The sequence below is a fragment of the Xenopus tropicalis genome, chromosome 2 (assembly GCF_000004195.4).
Source record: "Xenopus tropicalis strain Nigerian chromosome 2, UCB_Xtro_10.0, whole genome shotgun sequence".
NCBI classification, from domain to species: Eukaryota; Metazoa; Chordata; class Amphibia; order Anura; family Pipidae; genus Xenopus; species Xenopus tropicalis.
In genome coordinates, this window is record NC_030678.2 from 14081765 (window position 1) to 14104397 (window position 22633).

The window sequence follows — 22633 nt, forward strand, 5'->3', positions numbered from 1 at the left end:
TTAAAAGCAACATGTGTGAACTTTGTATTTTAATAAGAAAAAACAAAAACCCCAAATTGCATACATGTACCCCCTGGAGTGCGGAGTACTCTGGTTTCCAATGGAAATGAAGGAGCCTCTATTGCTAGACTGGCCATTTACCTTGCCTCTTAAAGCCAACTGTTTAGCTTAATGCATTTTGGAAGCAATTTTTTCCCAAGTATCTGCTTCCCAGGAATTGTGTGTTAATAGATGAAATGATTTGTGATTCATGCATTTATAAATACATCTTGCAATATGGCGTTTTTTTGTTTTACAGTTCTAGAATTGTTTGAGGAAGGTGGATTATCCACAGTTAGATACCTGTTGCCAAACCAACGTTCTGATGGGCTGAGACCCCCCTTCTTTAATGGCCTCACATGGACCTAATGCTTCCAGTTCCTGAGTTCTGATTGGTTGCAAACTGGTCATTAAAGAACACTAAGGACTGATTCCTTACAACTACAGGAAAAAGCAAAGAAAACCAGCCCCCCCAGACGTGCAGAAACCATGTACAGTTCAACACAGCAACGGACATAAAAAATTTACTTTCCTTTTGTGTGCAAAGTTGTGAACCTGCCCAGCATGAAAACGAGCTCCACTTGTTAACTCCGTAAAGGTGCCCAATATCGAAAATTATTAAAAAAAAAACACAGTCCATAAGAGACTTTTCAGTTGTAGTGAGAGTGATATTTCACGCAAAACTTTTCTATCTTTTTAGAATATCAACTTTTAACGACTGGACTTTGAGCTTATCTGTTTTCGGTGAATGCTAGCACATCACGTTTGTACACACACACCTCTCTAACTTGGTTAAAGTGTTTGGGTGCCGCAGAACGTATGTCAGGTCCCTCTGTGCATGAACCTCTGCAATAACACAATGTGGTATTTCCGCCCATGTTCCTTAAAAACAGATTCTTGCACTAAATAAGTCCCTGCTTATTTTGTAGCGTAAAGCAGCCTATCATAAGGCTCTGGGATTTACTAGTACTGGAGTTTCATTCAGGGACCGTTCCTGAGAGTTTAACCATTGAATTAAACATGTTAAACACCAATAGCATAATTAATCTACAGAACCATTAACTATTGGTATAGTAGGTCATCTACTTGCTGTGTTTTTGTTTTCATAGTACAGTTTAAAATATATTCTAGCTTATATAGAAATCGCAGTTCACTCACAACTTACCATATATAAAGGAATGGTCCTTTTTTTGGAGGAGGAGGAAACTGAATATTTAGAGAAGAGCAGATTCCTTATCAGTTTCAAACTGATAATGATTTAAAACCACTATGATGTTTAAACGTGTCTGGTTTGGCTGCCATCAGGGAATAGGGGCGAATTAAAGTTCCATTTTCAAGTAGAAGTTTTACCTTTTGTGCTTCTCATAAGATGACATTAAATGCTGAATTTATGGTTAATGCACATTTTTTTTAAATAAATGCATCAAATGGGCTGGTTTTTTGTTGAAACGCGTGACTTTCACACCATATAATTTCCATTTCCACACGTTGTTGTGCGGGGGTTCATTCAGCAGCCCTTGGAGCTCACCACCGATGTCTCATACTGAGCAGAATATAAACAGCAAAAGGATTCCGACCGGCAGGTCCCAACCAAACCAGGCTAAAAGAAGAGAGAGAGCTTCAATGATATAAACCTTTTTTCATGAAAATATAAAGCGTCTTGGCTGTGGATTTTCTTAAGCACCTTAATCTTCTGAATGTAAGAATCTACCTTTCATCCTCTAGTTACGATCTGGTGGCTGTCCCATTTCTGAGGAACCGCAATAATACTGGGAACCCTTATAATAAGGAAGACCACTTTATAAAAGCAAGGAAGCCGGCAAAGGGCAATCTCCTCTACTCCCCTGTGACTTAAGCAACCAGATTAAGGATTGGGGTCAGTGAGGAGAAATCAAAACAGCCTGGAATGGGACGATGGCAGTGAGAAAACCTTCACTTTCTTCCAATTATATTATTGTTTATTGCAGTCCCAAGTGTGCTTTTCATTCAGCTTTACATATGTCCAGTACTCAGAGCTAAGGCAGCATTATATATAAAAAAAAAATAAAAATAAATGTAGGAAAATATTATTTTTTTATCCTCTTCGATTTAACTTTGAGTTAAAAAGCTTATCTTGGTACCATTTTGTCAGGTTTGCCTCACTGGTTGACACGGCTCTATCTAAAGTGTTTGGGATTTGTTGAGCCAATACTCTTCCAGTTCTACTAGATTTAGGCATTTGTTTAACGTTCTGCAGGTTTAAGAAACAAAGGGTTGGAAAATGAATGTTGTCCAGTCTAGGCCAGTGTTGTATTGAGGATACATTGCATGGTTCAGATGTGTTCTGTAGCCACCAATCTTCAGCACCATCAATATATCCTTAATTTGCAGATTGGGTATTTCAGCCTACTTTGTCACCTTATAGAATTGGAATTTTGTAGCAGTGGGCATTAGCCTTTATCAACTAAATAGTAATGCTTGCTTGTGAGGAAAGAATGAAGGCATTTGTAAATACATAAAAATAGTAGCTTACAGGTCCGGTAGAAATAAAATCGTAACATTACAATTCCATAGATTTGGCTTTGGCTTTACGTCCTTGTAATCCAGTTATTTTCTGTGCCGATTTTAGCATTGGTTCCGAAGAGTAAATAGCAAAATGCTGAAGGTGAAGGAGTTTTACAATTGGTGGTTTTTATATTAAATAAAATATATGTATATACAAATCCATACAGTCACACACATGCTTGGGAGTCTCAGTGTAAAGTTCATTTAACCCTTGTTGGATTGGAAAGGGCCAGTTGTGCGTTACTTCCGCTCCGCTGGGAGACTGGCATTTAGAGCTCTCTTATGCTTTCCAAGTGTGTTCGCTAGAGTGTGTGTTTCTCAGCTAAGGGTTACTCATGGAGACAAGTGTGTAGGGTTTGCAGATTCAATCTAACATCTCCTTATTAAGTTAAAAAAAAATAAATAAATAATGCTCATATGTGGGTAATAGAATTTGTGTGTAATCCCTCCACTACCGGCCTGACCCGCGGTGCCTCCTGGCACACTGGCCACTAATGGTAGCATAGCAGCTTGAACTGCTTGTACATATGTTTCTATTGTAAATTGGCACCGTTTCAATTCAGATACCGCTGTACATACAGATGATGTTAAAATGTGTGAAAATAGTTGCATAATGGCCTGATTATTTGTGCGCTTTTATTTGAAGTCAAGAAAATTTTTTCCCATTTTTACTGGGATATGATTTGTTTGTGGAAAAAAAAAAAAACCCCCATGTGAGTAACCTTTAATTTGTTTGTCTGCTTACATCCAGTTTCTGTACATCCTTCCGGAAACTCCTTTGTGTGGTGAAACCTTCTGTCCATCCATTTTGTCTGCCATGTTAGGGACAAGCAGTTGCTCATGAAACTGATACACACGTTTATGTTGACATTGTGTTAGTCTGTTCCCAATAGGCGCAAATACAGATATGTATGTAAATACTACATAACTTCATATCACAGGATATAATTGCCTCTCCGCTGCCGCAGTACGGTGACGGTAGGTACTTGGTTCAAATGTGGCAAATTGCCTTTTATATAGGTTTCAGAATACCACCATATACTCTGATTTCATTTATTTGTATTATAGTCTAACTCCTGCAGCTACCCTTACGTAGCAAGCGGAACCTTTCTAGGTTTTACCTTACGAGTCAACATAAGCAAATGCCCATGTATCATATCATGAGAACTGTTTCTGATGAACAACATTCATGTCAGATACCAAATAACTTGCTCTTGTAAATGTTTGTTGAATTTTTTTTATTTCCTGGAAATGTCTTTTTGAATATGAATAAAGAGAGAGTCCAATCACACTTGGTCAATGTCTAATTTGCCTTAATGCTGGAAGTTGGGGAGTTTGCAGTAGGAATGGGGGTACATGGTAGGACCTGCTACCTGTGTGTGTTAGAGCACATGTAATTAACCGTAATAAGCTTTAAAACTGCTGAGACATCAATGTATAGTGTATATTTCATCAATGGAAGCTTCTTTGTGCAAACAGAGGTGACCAGAACACCTTAAAGTGATACCGACACCAGAAATTAAACGTATCACAACATTGTCTATTCATGCTATTTATAATTTTGCCTGAGGCTTTTACATTCCCTATCTGATTCCCCATGTCCCTCTATGAGGGGCGTACCACAGAGACCTTATCCGCACACCCTAGCACTCCAAAATTATATGCCCGGTGCACACTGCTGGAGGGATCGGCACCCTCCAAAACCAGTACAACCACAAAAAAAAAAGCAAATGGCACTCAGGGCTACAAACAAGGCAAAACCCTCAAAAAGTTTATTGCGGAGGTGCAACGTTTCGGGGGCAACGTGACCCCTTTATCAAGCATACAAATCCCCTCTATGAGGGGCGGCCATATTTGTGCAGCAGTAGGCCGTTAGCATTAGAAGCTGTAACTGTCAGGCTGAGAAGAGACAGGTTGGCAAAACAGTCAGGTTTAGGGACTCCAGGTAACAATTACTTACACAAGCAGCCCTAACAGTGAAATGAGGGAACTTTTTATCTACATTAATATTTTGAAGAGTAGTTTTTTGGTGTCGCTTTAAATGAGCTTTGCAGTAAGAGCAGGATTGGATTGGAGAGTAGAGGAGGGTTGGATTGGCTAACCCTTCTCCACTCTGGTGGCCCCTAGCCCATCATCCCTTTACTTTTTCCACCACATGTATATATTTCTACCTATTAAATGCACATCTACATAATGTGAGAGTGGGCCTTCAGATTCTCTGGTGGGGCGAGCAAGTCCAACACTGGTGCATCCCAGAGTAAATTCAACTACATTTCTAAAGTATTTTGTAAAATTCGCTCCCTACTCACTTCTAGGCAACATTCTGTTGAAACTGTCTGTGTTATATCGCATACAAGCCACCTTGTGGTTTTTTTTTTTTTTCCATCAAAAGAATGACTGTTGCTTGGTGTATGCTTCACATTAGTGACAATACAGGTGTTGCACAAGTCGGAGCAAAATGTGGCTATTTGTTGGTAGTAGTAGTAGCAACAAAGACCCTTGTGGAGCTTTCATCATACAAGAATACAAGTGACCAAAATGGAAGCCTGAAGAAGCATATTCAGACTATTCATAACGTTTAAATAGTTTAAATTGTAAATGGTAACCCTATTACATCCAATTGGCAAATGGGTCATTATCTGCAACAGGTTTTCTGTGCCACTGGAGGAAAGGCGATCTGCTCACTGCCTCTTCCTGTGTGTGAGTTGACAGGCACGGGATTGGCCTGTTGGCACATATGGAGCGTATCCTGTGTGAAAATGGGTAGTTTAGTGTCTTTGAGCTGAAATCCACTGTGTATGTGATGATGGGCTGATCCCGTGCCTCTCTGAACACACATTCAAGAAGAGACGAGATGGCTTCGGATTGATTTTTCTACACTGGTATGGAAATGCCATTTGAGACACCGGCCAGCTGCCCTTTTGGGCAGAACGCTATCCCAGCTCATCAGTGGGCCCTTTGCCAGGCAAAGCAAAGTGATGCAAGCAGGGGCTCGCTCTGACTGGCACGTGAGCCGATTCTGATCTGTGCCAACAATCTGCCGAGACTGCATTGCTAAAAATAAGTGATGGGGAGAGAGGCGGCTCGTGCCATGTGAAAACACTGCAAAGTAACCAGACGTAACTAGATTTGTTCATTGGGTCAGGTCAAGTAAAAAGATCAGTTTACAAACACCAATGGAGCAATGCATAACTGAGACCTGGTGACATCTAGGTATATCTCTGAAGTTTACATTTCAATTTTTCGTCAGGTTAGGGCATATAATGTTATTTGCGCTATTAATGCCATTCGTTTATAGGAATACTCTCATTGTTCTGTAGTGTCATTTTAGTCCAACTACCTCCAACTTGTTCATATAAAACACTTCTAACTCTAAATTCCAAGTCTATTTTTTACTTGGATAAGTACCAACATTCATTCATATTTATCAGGGCTCTAACTATCAAGTTTATGCAACCACTACAGGTATGGGATTTGTTATCTGGAAGCCAGTTATGCAGAAAGTTTCCAAATTACGGAGGCTGTCTTCCATAGACTCCATTATAAGCAAATCTAATTTTTGAAAATTATTTCCCTTTTCTCTGTAATAATAAAACAGTACCTGTACTTGATCCCAACTAAGATATAATTAATCCTTATTTGGGGCAGAACAGCCCTATTGGGTTTATTTCATGTTTAAATGATTCCCTTTTCTCTGTAATAATAAAACAGTACCTGTACTTGATCCCAACTAAGATATAATTACCCCTTATTGGGGCAGAACAGCCCTATTGGGTTTATTTAATGGTTAAACGATTCCCTTTTCTCTGTAATAATAAGACAGTACCTGTACTTGATCCCAACTAAGATATAATTACCCCTTATTGGGGCAGAACAGCCCTATTGGGTTTATTTCATGGTTAAATGATTCCCTTTTCTCTGTAATAATAAAACCGTACCTGTACTTGATCCCAACTAAGATATAATTACCCCTTATTGGGGGCAGAACAGTCCTATTGGGTTTATTTAATGGTTAAATGATTCCCTTTTCTCTGTAATAATAAAACAGTACCTGTACTTGATCCCAACTAAGATATAATTACCCCTTATTGGGGGCAGAACAGTCCTATTGGGTTTATTTAATGGTTAAATAATTCCCATTTCTCTGTAATAATAAAACAGTACCTGTACTTGATCCCAACTAAGATATAATTACCCCTTATTGGGGGCAGAACAGCCCTATTGGGTTTATTTCATGGTTAAATGATTCCCTTTTCTCTGTAATAATAAAACAGTACCTGTACTTGATCCCAACTAAGATATAATTACCCCTTATTGGGGGCAGAACAGCCCTATTGGGTTTATTTAATGGTTAAATGATTCCCTTTTCTCTGTAATAATAAAACAGTACCTGTACTTGATCCCAACTAAGATATAATTACCCCTTATTGGATGCAAAACAATAATATTTAAATGATTTTTAGTAGTCTTAAGGTATGGAGATGCAAATTACAGAAAGATCCCTTATCCAGAAGACCCCAGGTCCCATACCTGTATTATATTTTCATACGTTCTTGCCTTAAGGATAGATTTATAAGGCTGGGTGATACCAAGGTATGTAGAAAGCATTGAGCTACAGCAGTTGAATACACCTGCAAGTCTTTAACAGTTCTACCTTTTACTCACATTGCATTCTGGGAAGAAAGGCAAGAATTTCTCATCTAAACATCTCCACATGAGACTTGGTAGTAATAATTACTTCACTGTCTTTCTGGTTAATTTTAGCCTTCAGTGTAAAAGCCTCCAAAGGATAATGTATTTCTATTCACAGACTCAAAATGAGGGCCTGGAAGTATTAATAGAACACAGGACAAAGTTAGGGAAAGGGGCTTTTAATATGCATTGAAAATGTCAGCTTTCAGCCAACACCACTGTGAAGAACTTCTATTCACTGCCAGATAAGGAGGACCAAGTTGCTGGAACCTGTAGCTCCAGGATGACTTATTGAACCAAGTACACTAACCAGATTTAATACAGAATGAGCATCAAATCAATAGCAATAACCTACTGAATATGAAGAGTTCAGTAAGGCACTGAGAAAGGCCTATCCTCATACACGGGACAAGCTGCAGATGATTGGCTGGTGATCAGTAGTGTATGGCACTGCCAAGAAGGCCATAAATAGACCACATGGTTTCACCAAACTGGATGACGGAGGCTCAGGAATTGAGGCCAGTGGACTTTATGAAAGACCTATTAGATGTTGGAGAAAAGAACAAAAACTTACTATATGAAAAATGCCTCTATAGGAAAACTGAATCTGTAACAGACTTTACTTTTTGATGGCGCCCGATGGCGCACCAGAGGAGCTAAATATCCTTGAGAAAACTCACGCCAAAACCCAAGAGAAATGGATGTTCCACCAATGTTTCCAGAGTCATTTGACATCTATCTTGGAGCATTCTCTAGAGAATAATCAAATGTGGCCTCTGTAAATGAAGAATCCTCCTACAGGGTATTATAAGAGGAATGGAGACCTAACCCTAAAATGTGTGTAATTATTTGTAAGCAGAACATATATGTGCATCTCTGTTACTGTGTCGTAGGCAGCAATAATCAAAATGTATTTATTATCCATTCTATACAGTTGTGTTTCAGTCAACGATTGTTGGCCAACGTGGATTGTGTATGGCAGGGAATGTGTTGTGGAGGGATAGGATTCAACCAAATGGTGGCAAAGCCTAGAATATAATAACATAACTCACTCTATGATTTTAGATGGGAAAGGGAGATTTACCAACGTTCAAGTTGAATTTGCGATTATTTTTTTTTTTTTGTGCAAAAAAACCCCAAAAACTTGAATTTGAGTTAGGGTTAAAAAATTCAAATTTCTGGTATTTATAAAGTGCAAAAAACCCGGAAACTTGATTGTTAAAACTCGACATCTAAACGCTTAGAAGGAGTCAGTGGGGGTTGTCCTAGGCAAGTCAAAGCCATATTTTCAAACTTGAGTTTTTCAAGTTTGTAAACTCGAAAATTTCAAGGTATTCAAGTTTTTTCTTTTAATAAATAAGTGAGCATTCGATATGTGAATTTTCGATTTGGGAAAACACAATTCACAAATTCGAAAATTGATAAATAGGCCCATTAGTCCTAAGAGTAGGGATGCCACCGGTCCGGTTTTCGGGTGAAGACACACGGGGCTACTAGTAGCAGCTACTTGTCACGGCTACAGAAATAGGCAATACTGATCATTTACTGGTAATTGTCTCTACATGTGTTTTAGCAGAGGGAATTCTCAGTATTGTATATGGCAGGGGATTTTCTGGCGTTTAGTAGCCATGACAAGTAGCTGCTACTAAGTAGCTCTGTGTGTCTTCACCCATAAACACAGATACTAATAGAAATTAGATGACCTGTACGCAATACATTCCTATATGATTTTCTGAACATTTATATAAAAATAATGAACATTTTAAAATATTGCTTATATATAGTGTATGTTTTTCCACTAACTGCCTTTTATTAAATAAGGAAAGCCCATACTAATGGCAATTACAGAATTTAGTGTTTGTGAAATAGAAACACACTGTGTGTACTTGAGTTAATGCCATCGCTACACTAGACTCATTTAAAACATGATTTACAGGTATTTTGTTGGTTTATTCAGAATTCTTTAATACGTCAATAAAGCAGGATGTCACAATGGGCAGGTAGTTTAGAACTGGATTGCTTTATATCCCACCCCTCCAACTAGTAAAAAAAAAACAAAAAACATAGTGAAGCCAATATTATATGATTTATAAATGTGCCCCCTAACACTTTCCTACTGCTAAAGCACCAAGTATCTTCTGTAGTCTCAACAACTTGGGGGTAGGGAATTAGGATAAAATGGATCTTGTGCTGTTACATTGTGTGTTGGGTTTCTGTCCTATAATTGAAATGACTGAGAAATGATTGTTAATTTCATATCACATCAGTGTATGCCTTGGACTCTGTATGGAAACCATTATTAAGCGATTCTTCGTAAGCAAAATGTATATTCTGGTCATTTTTTTCATTAAGATAGAACTCGCCAATAGTCGCTAATGTGTTTACTTGGGAACAACTGGTATAATGCATATAATGAAACCAAAATATGTTTAAGTTAAAGGTAAAATATACCTAGTTCATAAGTCTGATATGTTACGAATTGCCCTTTAGTGTACACTGATCCTTCATTTTCCCTGTATAACTATGCATATCAGTGAGATATTCCATATAACTTGTCTAGCCAAGAACAGTAGAATCTATTGAACCACGAGAGGGTGATTTACTGGCTGGTCATTGGTAAAGGTATGAGTCTGTGAGCTCCCAGTCCTCCATAGCTGCAAATAGAGGAATTTCCTGACACTGCTAATAACAGTACACAAACATGCCTAAAGGTGGCCATATATGTGAAGATCCGCTCGCTTGCCGAGGTCGCCAGGCGAGCAGATCTTCTCCCGATATCCCCACCTACGGGTGGGCGATATTGGGGAAAATGTAGGCTAATTATTATAATGCCGGCAATGGTGCAGTCGGTTCGGGGGCCACATCAACGAGCCAATGCAGTCCCTGATCCGACTAAATCTTTTCACCTGCCCAATCGATAACTGCCAATTTCAGGCCAGATATCTGTCGGGCATGCCCCTCGTTTCTGCCCCTACACGGGCCGATAAGCTGCCGAATCGGTCCAAGGGACCCATAACGGCAGCTACAATCGGCCCGTGTATGGCCACCTTTACACTAATTAATAGGGTGTTTCGTGCATCCGTGACTCTTTATCATGTAGTCAGACATAGTCATACCAGAAACCCTACTTTTCCAGTTGTCTGCTGGTCGTAGCTCTAGTGTGAAATGTTTATATGGAAGATTATGGAATTTTTAAAAGCAATACTGTGCCTGGGTCTGTTAATGTCTGTATTATAAAAGTTGCACCAAAAAGTTTCCAGTGCAAATTCACGTGTACAAAAGTGATCTCGCGAGATTTGTATATTCATTCCAGATTGTACGGAATATTCTAAAAGCATATGGCGGTTAGGTAATGTAGCTGTTAGATTGAACTGTATGTAGGAGGGTGTACAATGGCAGCTGTTCTCTATTGGTGTTGTTCCTGGCTAAATGTCTTACCTTTCCGTTATGTGGTTGTACACTGCCATCTTGTCTGATTGCTTCCATAATAATGACCTGTTGACAAGTCCAGGCTAAGTCCATCACATTCACTGGAGGCCTACTTACAGAAATGTCTCATCAAAGATAATAATATCGTTAGTGTCTCAATGTGTTCTATGTATATCCTTCTAAAGAAAAGTCTTTTTTTCCCTTTTCTAGCCCGTGGACATTACTTCTGCTATGAATGAACGAGCACTTGCCCAGACCAGGCTTACGGGAAACCCATTTGACATGGAAGCCTTGATCATGCTTAACCGGGCACAGGAACAGGTTTGTTGGTTCATTCAATTGTCTGTTTTTCAGAAAGTACAAGCGCTCAATGGCCATATTGCCCCCATGTATAGAGAAGGGGTCCCCAAACTTTTTTTTACTCATGAGCCACATGCTGATGTAAAAAGTGTTGGGGAGCCGCACAAGCATGGATAAAGTTCTCTGGGGTGCCAAATAAGGGTTGTGATTGGCTATTTGGTAGCCCTATGTGGACTACTGGCCTGCAGGAGGCTCTGCTTGGAGTAAAACTGTGTCTCTGGGCTTCCAAAAGCAGTAAAGTGAGACTGAAGTTTATCAGAGCACAGGTCACATGGCTGGGGCACCCTGGGAAATGAAGAATATGGCTAGCCCCATGGGAAAAGCAGATTACAATGCAGAATTCTGCTGGAGAAGCTCTATTAACTGATGGGTTTTGGAATAAACATGTTTTCCCATGTCAGTGTTCCTTGAAAGCTGATATGTTATATTTAATGGCATTTTTTTGTGCGGAGAACTCTGTGTTTGTTTAATGTCTTCTAATGCAGTTGCCCCAATATATTTACCTGCATTTTGCCTTGACCCAAAGAGAGACCTTGGGGGGAGTATGTGGGGGTAGGCACAGTATGGCATATGTGGAGTTGGGGAGTATGTGGGGGTAGGCACAGTATGGCATATGTGGAGTTGGGGAGTATGTGGGGGTAGGCACAGTATGGCATATGTGGAGTTGGGGAGTATGTGAGGGTAGGCACAGTATGGCATATGTGGAGTTGGGCAGTATGTGGGGGTAGGCACAGTATGGCATATGTGGAGTTGGGGAGTATGTGGGGGTAGGCACAGTATGGCATATGTGGAGTTGGGGAGTATGTGGGGGTAGGCACAGTATGGCATATGTGGAGTTGGGGAGTATGTGAGGGTAGGCACAGTATGGCATATGTGGAGTTGGGCAGTATGTGGGGGTAGGCACAGTATGGCATATGTGGAGTTGGGGAGTATGTGAGGGTAGACACAGTATGGCATATGTGGAGTTGGGGAGTATGTGGGGGTAGGCACAGTATGGCATATGTGGAGTTGGGGAGTATGTGAGGGTAGGCACAGTACGGCGTATGTGGGGGTAGGCACAGTATGGCATGTGTGGAGTTGGGGAGTGGTGGGGGGGGTCTATTGCCCTCAGTCCACTTGGGAATCCATAAAGGCAGGAGCAGGTATTTTTACTGGCTGGGCATAGGAAAAGGGTTCTCTCTCCTACCCCACATATGCCATATGCCTACCCTCACTGCCCTCCATCTCTCCTCTGCAACTGCTTGTGTGGGGATAGTCCCAGAGCTTTTATATGTAAGGGCTTATTCCTAGTTATGGTAATTAAAAGCATTTACATTCTGCATAACACTGAAGATTATCATTTAATGGGAAATAATACTCTTTAAGTATCCAAATATCTTGGATTGAAGCAAAACTATACCCCAAACAATGTAGGCCTCTGTAAAAATATATTGTATAAACAGCTCATATGTAAAACCCTGCTTCATCTAAATAAACCATTTTCATAAAAATATACTTAGTAGTAGTATGTGCCATTGGGTAATCCTAAATAGGAAACTGCCATTTTAAGTACTAAGGGCCGCCCCCTGGGATCATAGGAGTCACAGTGCACACAAACAAGCCAAGGCACACATACATGCTAGGCCCCATCAGCCAATGAATGGGCAGAGTTCTGCCTTTTGCTCAGACACTACTTCCTGTTACAGTTAGAGCTGCATCACTTCCTGTCAGCTGATCTCTGAGGGAGCACACAGTCCATCACTAAATGGCGGCTCAAGGGAAAGGATGTAAAAGGGCAATATTTACTGATATATATATAAGATTGGTAAGATTCTTTGTTAGGTCACTTAATATGATATAAATTATCTGTTGGTTAAGTGTATATTCTGGGGGTATCGTTTTCCTTATTTGTTAAATGACATCAACAACGTGACCTGCAGGTAAAGCAGAGGCAACTTTTCTCCGTGTTTATCCCTATAAATATAATATTGTCCCCCTGCTGTTTAGAACTCACAGGTATGAGTGTAATCTGATGGGGTTATTGGGCCGGAGCTGCTGCAGTTGTGCTGGGAATGGGCAGAAGGGAAGATGGGGAGCTACTGGGGGCACCGTCAGAGACTGGAGTTGTGCTGGGAATGGGCAGGGGAAGATGGGGAGCTACTGGGGGCACCGTCAGAGGCTGCAGTTGTGCTGGGAATGGGCAGGGGAAGATGGGGAGCTACTGGGGGCACCGTCAGAGGCTGCAGTTGTGCTGGGAATGGGCTGAAGGGAAGATGGGGAGCTACTGGGGGCACCGTCAGAGGCTGCAGTTGTGCTGGGAATGGGCAGGGGAAGATGGGGAGCTACTGGGGGCACCGTCAGAGGCTGCAGTTGTGCTGGGAATGGGCAGGGGAAGATGGGGAGCTACTGGGGGCACCGTCAGAGGCTGCAGTTGTGCTGGGAATGGGCAGAAGGGAAGATGGGGAGCTACTGGGGGCACCGTCAGAGGCTGCAGTTGTGCTGGGAATGGGCAGGGGAAGATGGGGAGCTACTGGGGGCACCGTCAGAGGCTGCAGTTGTGCTGGGAATGGGCAGGGGAAGATGGGGAGCTACTGGGGGCACCGTCAGAGGCTGCAGTTGTGCTGGGAATGGGCAGAAGGGAAGATGGGGAGCTACTGGGGGCACCGTCAGAGGCTGCAGTTGTGCTGGGAATGGGCAGGGGAAGATGGGGAGCTACTGGGGGCACCGTCACAGGCACAGATCTTTTCTTTACAATATTTGTTTCATTTTAAAAATATGTTAATAACTTATGGTGCTCAGAGTATGAGGTGAAACATTTGCCAGGGCCCCTATAGCTACTAGCAGGGTTACAGATCTATGAGTGCACTGTATATGCACTTATTCAGCCATAGTGGCAAAAGCACCCAGATACACGCACACCCTCAGTCTCACAATAAACACCTTCAAGTTGAGCTTCCAGGAAGTCCAAGAATTCTAATGGTGAAAGGCACATTTATTTAATGTTTATGAGGTTATGTAATAAAATACACCGTTGCCCAGGTGCAGTAACCCATAGCAACCAATCGGCAGGTAGCATTTACTGGTCATCTGTTTAAACTCAAACATCTTATTGGTTGCTATGGGTTACTGCTACTGGGCAAACTTAGTGCTTTTTATTACATATGGGGAATAGTGTTTTACAGTTAGATCACTGCTGAGCAACTATACAGTTTGTCCTCATTGTTTATTTTCTATGTTTCTTTAATATGTTACCTTATTATTCTGCTTCTTTCCAGCCTGCAACTGAAAATGCTGTTTGGTTGTCTGGGTCGCTGACCCTAGCAACCAAAATACAGATTAACTGCAAGATTTCACTTTTGTTATTCATATATGTAATTGCTTACGTTTATACCTGGGTTCTCTCCTGTCTGTCTTCCATTCTTGCTCTCAAACATGGAGATACTGCAGCAACAAAAAGTAATGTAAAAGGGGAAACAAATAATATGTCTTACTAAAATAAAAAAGGAAACCATACAGAGAGAATAAGCCCCCCCATTGTCACTTACAGTCACTGCTTTCATGTACCCAGAGGCTCCTTACAGCCAATCCTCTACACCAGCCCATTCTCCAGCTAGCCAACTGGCCCTTACACTGAGTCACACTGGCCCTGACACACTTCCGTTCCATCCTGCCCTTAGCAGAGGTGGGTTTCTAGCTGCCAGCTTAGTAGGTAGTTCCAGGGGTCTGAGCTCTGGGGCATATAGATGCCCACACGGGACCTGCAGCCAGGAGTAAGTCTTGCTCAAAAGGCTAACCCCTCTGTAGACATATCTATGACTGCTTATATCTACATTGTCCAATGTTCCACAGAAGTCTTTACACACAGGAGCCATTTTTTCCCCCTGGAACAGGCAGAGTTAAGGCAACTATGCACCGACACATTTCAGCTCCCAACTCAGCCACTTGACAGATTGGTTCTGCACAAGCCCAAAATGATACTGGGGCACTAACGTTGCCCCAAGTGGTTGTTCACCTTAAAATTAATGTTTAGTATGATAAATGTGTGTTATTCTGAGACAGAAAACTGCAAATAATAAAAATTGAAGACCAATTGCAGTCTTAAGTATTTAGCTTTTTGTGCAGCTGTTCTTCATTTTGGATTTTTAGCAGCTATCTGGTTGCTAGGGACCAATTTAACCTAGCAACCAGCCAGTGGTTTGAAGGAGAGGCAGAAATATGAATAGAGGAGAGGCCTATAGAAAGATAACTAATAAAAAGTAACTAACAATAAAATTGCAGCCTCACAGAGCAATAGTTTTTTGGCTTCCGGGGTCAGTGACCCCCATTTGAAAGCTGCAAAGAGTTAGAAGAAGGCAGCAAATAATTCAAAAACTATATAAAAAAAATCAAGACCAATTGAAAAGTTGCTAAGAATAGGCCATTCTATAACATACTAAAAGTTAACCTGAAGGTGAACCACCCTTTTAAGATATTGATTGGTCAGCCTGGAATATAATAAACTTATTTAAGTAAGCCTCTCCATGAGTAATTGGAATACATTTCACCTTCTCCTCCCACAGTAGTTCTTTAATTAGGAATTAAGAAGACCGTAACAAAGCACCATTCCAACCCACTCCGTTTATTGGGTGTATACTTGAGCCTGAAGGGTCGGTGTTGGATTGGTCCTCCGGGATGCCAGGAAAGCTCCTGGTGGTCCCATGTGTCGAGGGCTTCCTACTCACACAACCATTTGCTTTGCCTGTTTTTACAGCATTCTCCATTTCTAAGTGCAAACAAAGAAGAAATAGACAATAGATAAGTGTTTAAAAAAGGGCAATTTAAAGAAAGTGAAAGTGAAGAGAAAATAGTTTGGAGAGTGAAGCTGCCATTTAGCACACTAGCCCAACACTGCCGGGGGTGGAAAGGTGTGTGCTGGAGTCCTAAACCAATGTGTAGATGTCTGTAGAGATTTAGTAAAAGAAAGGGAAACCCCAAGTTAACCAGTAACCAAGATACCCGTGTATGCAACAAAAATACTAAACGCACTTTCCCGTCACACTTAGATCGACGCATGGGCTCAGTCTACGTCCCTACCCGGCCAGTTCACAGGGAGCACCGGCGCTCAAGTCCTCTCCGCAGATGAAATCAGCAACAGCGGTCCCCAGGCCTGGCTGAAAAAGGTATGCAGTGAGCAAGTGGATGTGTTAGTGTAGCTCCCACCGGTTGGTTGTGTACGACGGGTGTAACCAGTAGAAGCCCATAGTATAACCTACAGCAGATATATATATATATGGCACCATGTGAAATCTAAACCTTAACTTGGCTACTTGGCTACCACCCAAGTGGTATTAGATTCTTATAAAGACTCACTCTTTATATTGTCCAAAATATCTTCTTAATGCAAAGGTTTAGCTTTCAAATTGCCAACAAATGCATTATTGCTCCTGCGGCCTGTCCCTCTGGATGAGCCATGGAAATCTTGATAACATTTGTATGAATGAACTGTCTGTTTCACTGTACCACAAACTGTTTGCTCACATGTTACCAGCAGGTAGAACCTTCAAACTGGGGATGGTATTAACACATTCCCTGAAAATACCTCCTTGGGGGTCTCGACAGAAGACTATATTAAAAGGTCAACCTTCAGGCCCAGATACAAAGTTTCTTGGCCGTTAGATATATATGTTTGTGCAGGCTCCAGGTACTGTCCTAAATTTTTATTTATTCATAACTGTAAATGTCATTTTTAGTCAAAGACTTAATCAGGCAGCGGTTTGTGGTAAAGAGCAGCTTCTCTTGGCATGCAGTTGGGAAGCCAGCGGAAGGAGAAGACCCCCAGAATGAAGGATGTTTGAGTCAGCTCTGCAAGGTGGAGGAACCATGGGAAACATGAACATCACATTGGGTTCTTCGGAAGTTCCAGCATGTCACCCCACAAAGCAGATATCTCAGGACCTTGATGCCTGTGCCGGCTTCCCACCCTCTTGCATGCCTTAAGCGGCTGCTTTGTACCACATTTCCTATTATAGACACCTGATTTCCTTTATTCCTGGTGTTCCTTGTGCCTGACCCAAAGGATATGCATAAACACTATTATTTAATCCACCCTCCAAAAACGGTAAAGGTTTCTGTCATGTATTATGTGAGCGGACTGCACTGGGGCTCATAGAGAGGAGCAATGCAGTTACATTGTGGTCTAAATTTCACTTGCGGCTTCCGGCCTCTGAACTTTGCTCAGGGAACTGCATTGCACAGTGTTCTTTAGCTGAGCTCCAGTGGGTACAGTGAAACAGGCGTTGATGTTACAAATTCTATCCTTGCAAAGCAGGTACAAAAGCGGGATCGGACCCTGGTGTGACTTTGGCTGGGATTTATATCATTCTCAGCATGGTTGCCCTTCCAGTGACAAAAAGGGGAGAATGGAGCTCGTAAGTAAGTAAACACTTCTGGGTGCACAGAGCGACTAAAGTGGTATCCCGAGTGTCTCCTTGCATTGGCATGATCTGATACTGTCCTTGGTATTTGGACATTACAGGTCAGATAGTGTACACTTTATTCACCTTGCCCTACCCACTTCTACATTGCAAAGTGATGGAATGACGGTGTAAGAAAATAAATTCTAACCAGGGCCAAACTGCCTTAGTATTACTCCAAAATTCCTTATGTCCTGCAGCCCTGGACCAACTGAAAATGACAGACTGGCATTTGCCCAGTATTTCAGGTTTCAGAATCAAGGTAGGACAGCTTTCTGCTTGGGTGAGCACTGGGGTTCAAGAGAGGTGACTGTTCACAGACTAACCTGTGAACTTTCACCGCTCTGTATGGAAACTTGTTGCAGGGTCATATCCTGTAGATGTCTTCTTGCCACGATCACTGCCTGCCGCACTCTTACAACTCTCCAGCCAAAGAGGTGTAGGTAGGTAACAATTTAAGGAGTTTTTACAACTGTGATAAGCTTTGCGTTGTAAAAATATTACTTTGGTGCATATATTTGGCTAACACTGTAAGCTGTAATTGCAAAACCCTCGGTATTACTGGCTCGAGCATCAGCAGTTTGGCCAGAGAAGTGTGTTTAGATGGTGCCTCCATTAAATGAGTCTTTATTGAAACCCCCTTATGTTTTCTTGTTCAGAATACCACAAAAGTATTAATACTCCTCTGTGACTCCCAGACTAAAATTTTGCTTGGATGTCTCCCTTTGTTTTTTGTTCTGTAGGATCAGTTCCTCAAAGCAGCACCTGTAACGGGTGGAAGAGGCGCTCTTCTTATGCGCAAAATGGGATGGAAGGAAGGCAAGGGGCTTGGGAGACACAATGAAGGAAATGTGGATCCCATACTAATTGACTTTAAAACTGATCGCAAAGGTAAGACTGACTGAAAGTGAGATGTGTCCATCTCTTAGGGCAGCTCAGGGGTGGGCAAACTTTTTGGCTCAGGGGGCACATTGACTTACAGACGGGGCGGGTCAGGCCAGTGTTACGCCCAGGGCTGCCATCAGAAATCACGGGGCCTCTCAGCTCCCCCCCAGCATCTTCCAGACATCCTCCAGCTCCCTCCCAGCATCCTCCATGTCCATTCCCCAGCTCCCCCCCGCAGCATCCTCCCACCAACATCCTCCATCTCTCCCCCCCAGCTCCCTCCATCCTCCGGCTGCTTCTGTCCTTTTATATGGTTGTGCCCTGTGCGTGCTGACGTCACATGCACGCACGAACGCAACCAATCAGGACCTGTAATTCTTTTATGGGGGCCGGAGTCGACAGCCCGAATTAAAAAGGCCAGCGGCCCGGATGTGGCACGCGGGCGTGAGTTTGCCTGCCCCTGGGACTGCTACAAACACAGTCTGTTTTAAGAGGAGGCAAAGAGAAGTTGTAGCCACATGCTCCCAGTTTGTGATAAAACCCTACGAGTGGCTTTGAGGCACCAGTGGCTGCTTCTTCATAAAAGCCAAGTAATCATCTTGAAGAGCTCACAGGGGTGTATAATGAGCTCAGTTTTATGGTTTTTCACTGTGATCATAGATGGTTAATGGAGAATATGCACAAAGGAACCTGCCAATTTGTATTTATTGAAGTACATCAAGCAATGAATCCCCTTATCTCCTCACTAAAACCATACGTATAATCAGAAGCCCAAGCTATATTTCTGCTTCTGGTTTCCATACTTATCATCTGTGTGCTCTCTGCTAGAAATTTGTGGAATGGACCACCATTGGTTCCAACCAGGAACCTTCAAAAATGATTGTTGACAAATTCTGTATTATTGTGTCCTTATTGGTTGTGTGACCTGGGAGTCAGTAGAGAGTGCCCAGCAGAGCAAGGCTGCAATTGGTTGATTTTTTATGATTTAAACTAGAGGCGCCAATTTCCAGTGCACTTCTCTTTCTTGCAAACCATTTATCTTCTGTTTTACGTTTAAAGTTTATTACTGGTTGGGGCAGCGCTTTACCCACCTTCTGGGTAATCCATTGGTATAAAAAAATTCTTCCTGATTCTGTTACTGTACTCCCTTTGAGTCATCGAGGTCACCAAATCGGTGATTAGCTGCACTCTAGCGTTGGGGTATTGTTCACAAATAAACAATTATTTTCTGTTGTTACTATTAATTAGACCTTTACTATAAAAAAAACTTGCTAAATGGATGGTCTTCATTTTACTCTAGGGATGTGGGATTTTCTCATTGCTGAATGTATGTTTTGTGTTCTCTGGGACTGTAACAGAACACAGATCACACAGTTCATAGATACTGATGTAGACCCCACATTGCAGTATGAAGACCCCTGATCAGAAGGTCCCTGGTGAGCCTTCACGAGAGTGAGGTTAGGGCTAATGGTTACAAAGTACCATACAAAGTGCAGTGGAGTCACCAGTTCCTTTTGCCATCTTTAGTGCAGGGTGACCAACAAGGCCTAAGATAGTCACAATTCCTTTATGATGGCAGACTGGTGATTCAATAAAAATGCATTAAAGGGAAGGTCTTAGTGCCTCTCTTGGGTCTGATATCTTGCACCTTCCCAAACACAGTGGGTGCGGCAGAACATAAGACCATTGAACTTTTCTTCTGAGGTCAGGGCCGGCCAATCCCTTATTCCTGGAAATGCAGTTGGTAATAATTTAAAAAGCCGGCCTACAAAAAATCCATAGCAACTCAACAAAATTGCAAATGGTTCCTCAAATGATTGGATGTTCCATTCCAAGATTGGACACAGGACATCCAAAATGTGTTTGTTTTTGTTTCTATGATGGGTTCTAAGATAATTCTGGAAGCATCCTTGATCATAGCAGTGATTCCATGTTGGCCCAGATAAGTGCTGATTTAGCTGGCAGTAGAACCACCCATGGGGCTTCCCTTGCAGCAAGGTCTACTCTCAGGGGCCACTCTAGAGGAATAGCCATCACCTTTCCCTAGTGTACTGCAGAGGTTTCCAGAGAGGATTGGTGATTGTTTGCTGAATCATTTGCTACATTGGAAGCTTGGAGGGTGGTGGAAGCAAGATTGTGTCCTCCCATGAGTAAATCTCTCTTTACTTTCCATCATTTCCTTATCCAAGTCATCTTTGATGGTTAACCAAATTCACACCTTCCTAGTTCTGGTTGTTGATTGGTAACAGACTAGCCAATGTAGCGGAGTGTGTCTTTAATAAAGATGGCTTCTTTTTTTTTCTTGGCTAGTGACCTTAGAGGGTTTAAGGCTAATAACAACTGATGTTGGAAAGTGAATTGGAAATATAAATGGCGTTTACTAAATATAGAGCTTCTTTATATGTAATGTCGCTGTTAGCCAAATGTTGCAAGGATGTTTCGGTGATTTCTGTTTGACTGATGAACCAGTAGGAAACTAATGTCTCCTGTATTTTGGTTTCATAGGTTTGGTTGCAGATGGTGAAAAGGCATCAAACAAATTGGCTTTACCAATGATGAAGGATCTGTCTGGTGAGTATATTTTGCACGTTGTAAGCATATATGGGCTGATACATTCATTTATACAGACACAGCTTAGTGCACTTCCCCCACCCGTATGGTAGGGCAGAGCTGTTGATATGGCAGCCTGTGGGCTGGGGGTTAATTTGCCTCTTCAAGGCATTTTATCATCATGTCAATAGGAACCCGTAGGTGACACTATAGTACACACTATAGGTTGCAAAAGGACCGTGTCCATACAAGACCTAGTTTAGTTTTGCGTAGCTTGACTTTCCAGTGGGTGCTTGTGGCAAGATGGCCAACTCTGATTTTTTTGATTACATCATTTCAGGAAAGCATCCAATCTCTGCGCTGATGGAGCTTTGCAACAAGAAAAAATGGTCCCCACCTGAGTTTGTCCTTGTGGATGACACAGGCCCTGAACATCGCAAGAGGTTTCTTTTTAGGGTAAGTGCTTTTGTCAGTTTCTACGGGTGACTCCTAGCAGTGTGAATAGTGAGCCCTGCTTGCCATGGTTTTAGCCACATCAGCCAAAACAGACTAAAGGTGGCCATACACGGGCCGATTGTAGCTGCCGATATTGGTCCCTTAGACCGATTCAGCAGCTTATCGGCCCGTGTAGGGGAAGAAACGACGGCCATACCCGACCGATATCTGGCCTGAAATCGGCCAGATATTGATCGGGCAGGTTAAAAGATTTAGTCGGATCTGAACCGACTGTGCCATTGCCGCTGTTAGAATCCGATCATTTGGCCCCAGGGCCAAACGATCGAATTAGCCTACATTTTCCCAATATCGCCCAACCGTAGGCGAGTGGATCTTAACGTGTGCGGGCACCTTTAGCTCTACACGAGAAGAATGTAAAGGATTATAAGGCTCAAATTCCATTGGGCAAATAATTAGTCCCCTTCCCCATGGTGTAAGTTTCCAGTTGCTAAATCCTACATAGTGATACTGGGGGGTTATAGTTTATATTGATTTGGTAGTCGGTCAGTATTAGTCGATTTATGGAGAGATTTTAATGGGACGGAAGGAGTTGGTAGTTGGCCTTCTTAGGTTTGCATGGGTTTCTTTGCCTCTCTTTTTGGATAATGCACAAAGATTCAGCCGGTTCATTTCAGTTGCGTAATACTTTCTCTATGATCCTTTACTAAAATATTGTTCCTGTGCAGGTGACAGTTAATGGCGGGGTGTACCAACCCAATCAGCCCAGCGTCAACAAAAAACTGGCCAAAGCCACAGCGGCGGCAGCAGCTCTCCAAGCGTTGGGCGCACTACCAAAGGAAAGCATGACGTCGACGGCCAATTTCCGGAGCGCTTCTACGAGCACTTCCTAGCAGGATCTCACCCCGTCCTTAACCAAGTGAAGTTTGTTCCAGGAAAGTGTTCCCTCATTCTCTTTTATCTTAATGTAGTAATGATCGGAGTGCCCAAGAATATACATTTTACACCAGAAATGATCTGACAAATGGTTTTGTAAGAGTAGAGATGTTCCTATTTTTGTGCATGGACCTAGTGTTTTGTATTGCAGCGCTGTTACCCCACGGGAATGTAAGTCTTTTGTGGCCGTTGTAGGGTCCAACTGGTGTTTGGTTTGCTGTTTTCTGCGAGAATGTTGGATGTAAAACAGTTACTTTGTAAGGTGGAAAGGGAATGAATTATTTCATGTGAGTAATTATATATACATATGAGCA

The 22633-nt window shown here is 42.1% G+C and overlaps 1 protein-coding gene across 1 annotated transcript in view; it reads left to right on the forward strand.

Moving 5' to 3' along the window:
- son (SON DNA binding protein) overlaps positions 1-22633 on the forward strand; it is a 67269-nt gene extending 44636 nt beyond the window's left edge. The window contains exons 8-13 of the mRNA XM_012958002.3: positions 10915-11025; positions 16086-16202; positions 18239-18386; positions 20886-20951; positions 21271-21386; positions 22112-22633. Of these exons, the coding sequence (XP_012813456.2) occupies positions 10915-11025; positions 16086-16202; positions 18239-18386; positions 20886-20951; positions 21271-21386; positions 22112-22276 (723 nt within the window). The 3' untranslated portion in view covers positions 22277-22633. The remainder of the gene's footprint in view (positions 1-10914; positions 11026-16085; positions 16203-18238; positions 18387-20885; positions 20952-21270; positions 21387-22111) is intronic.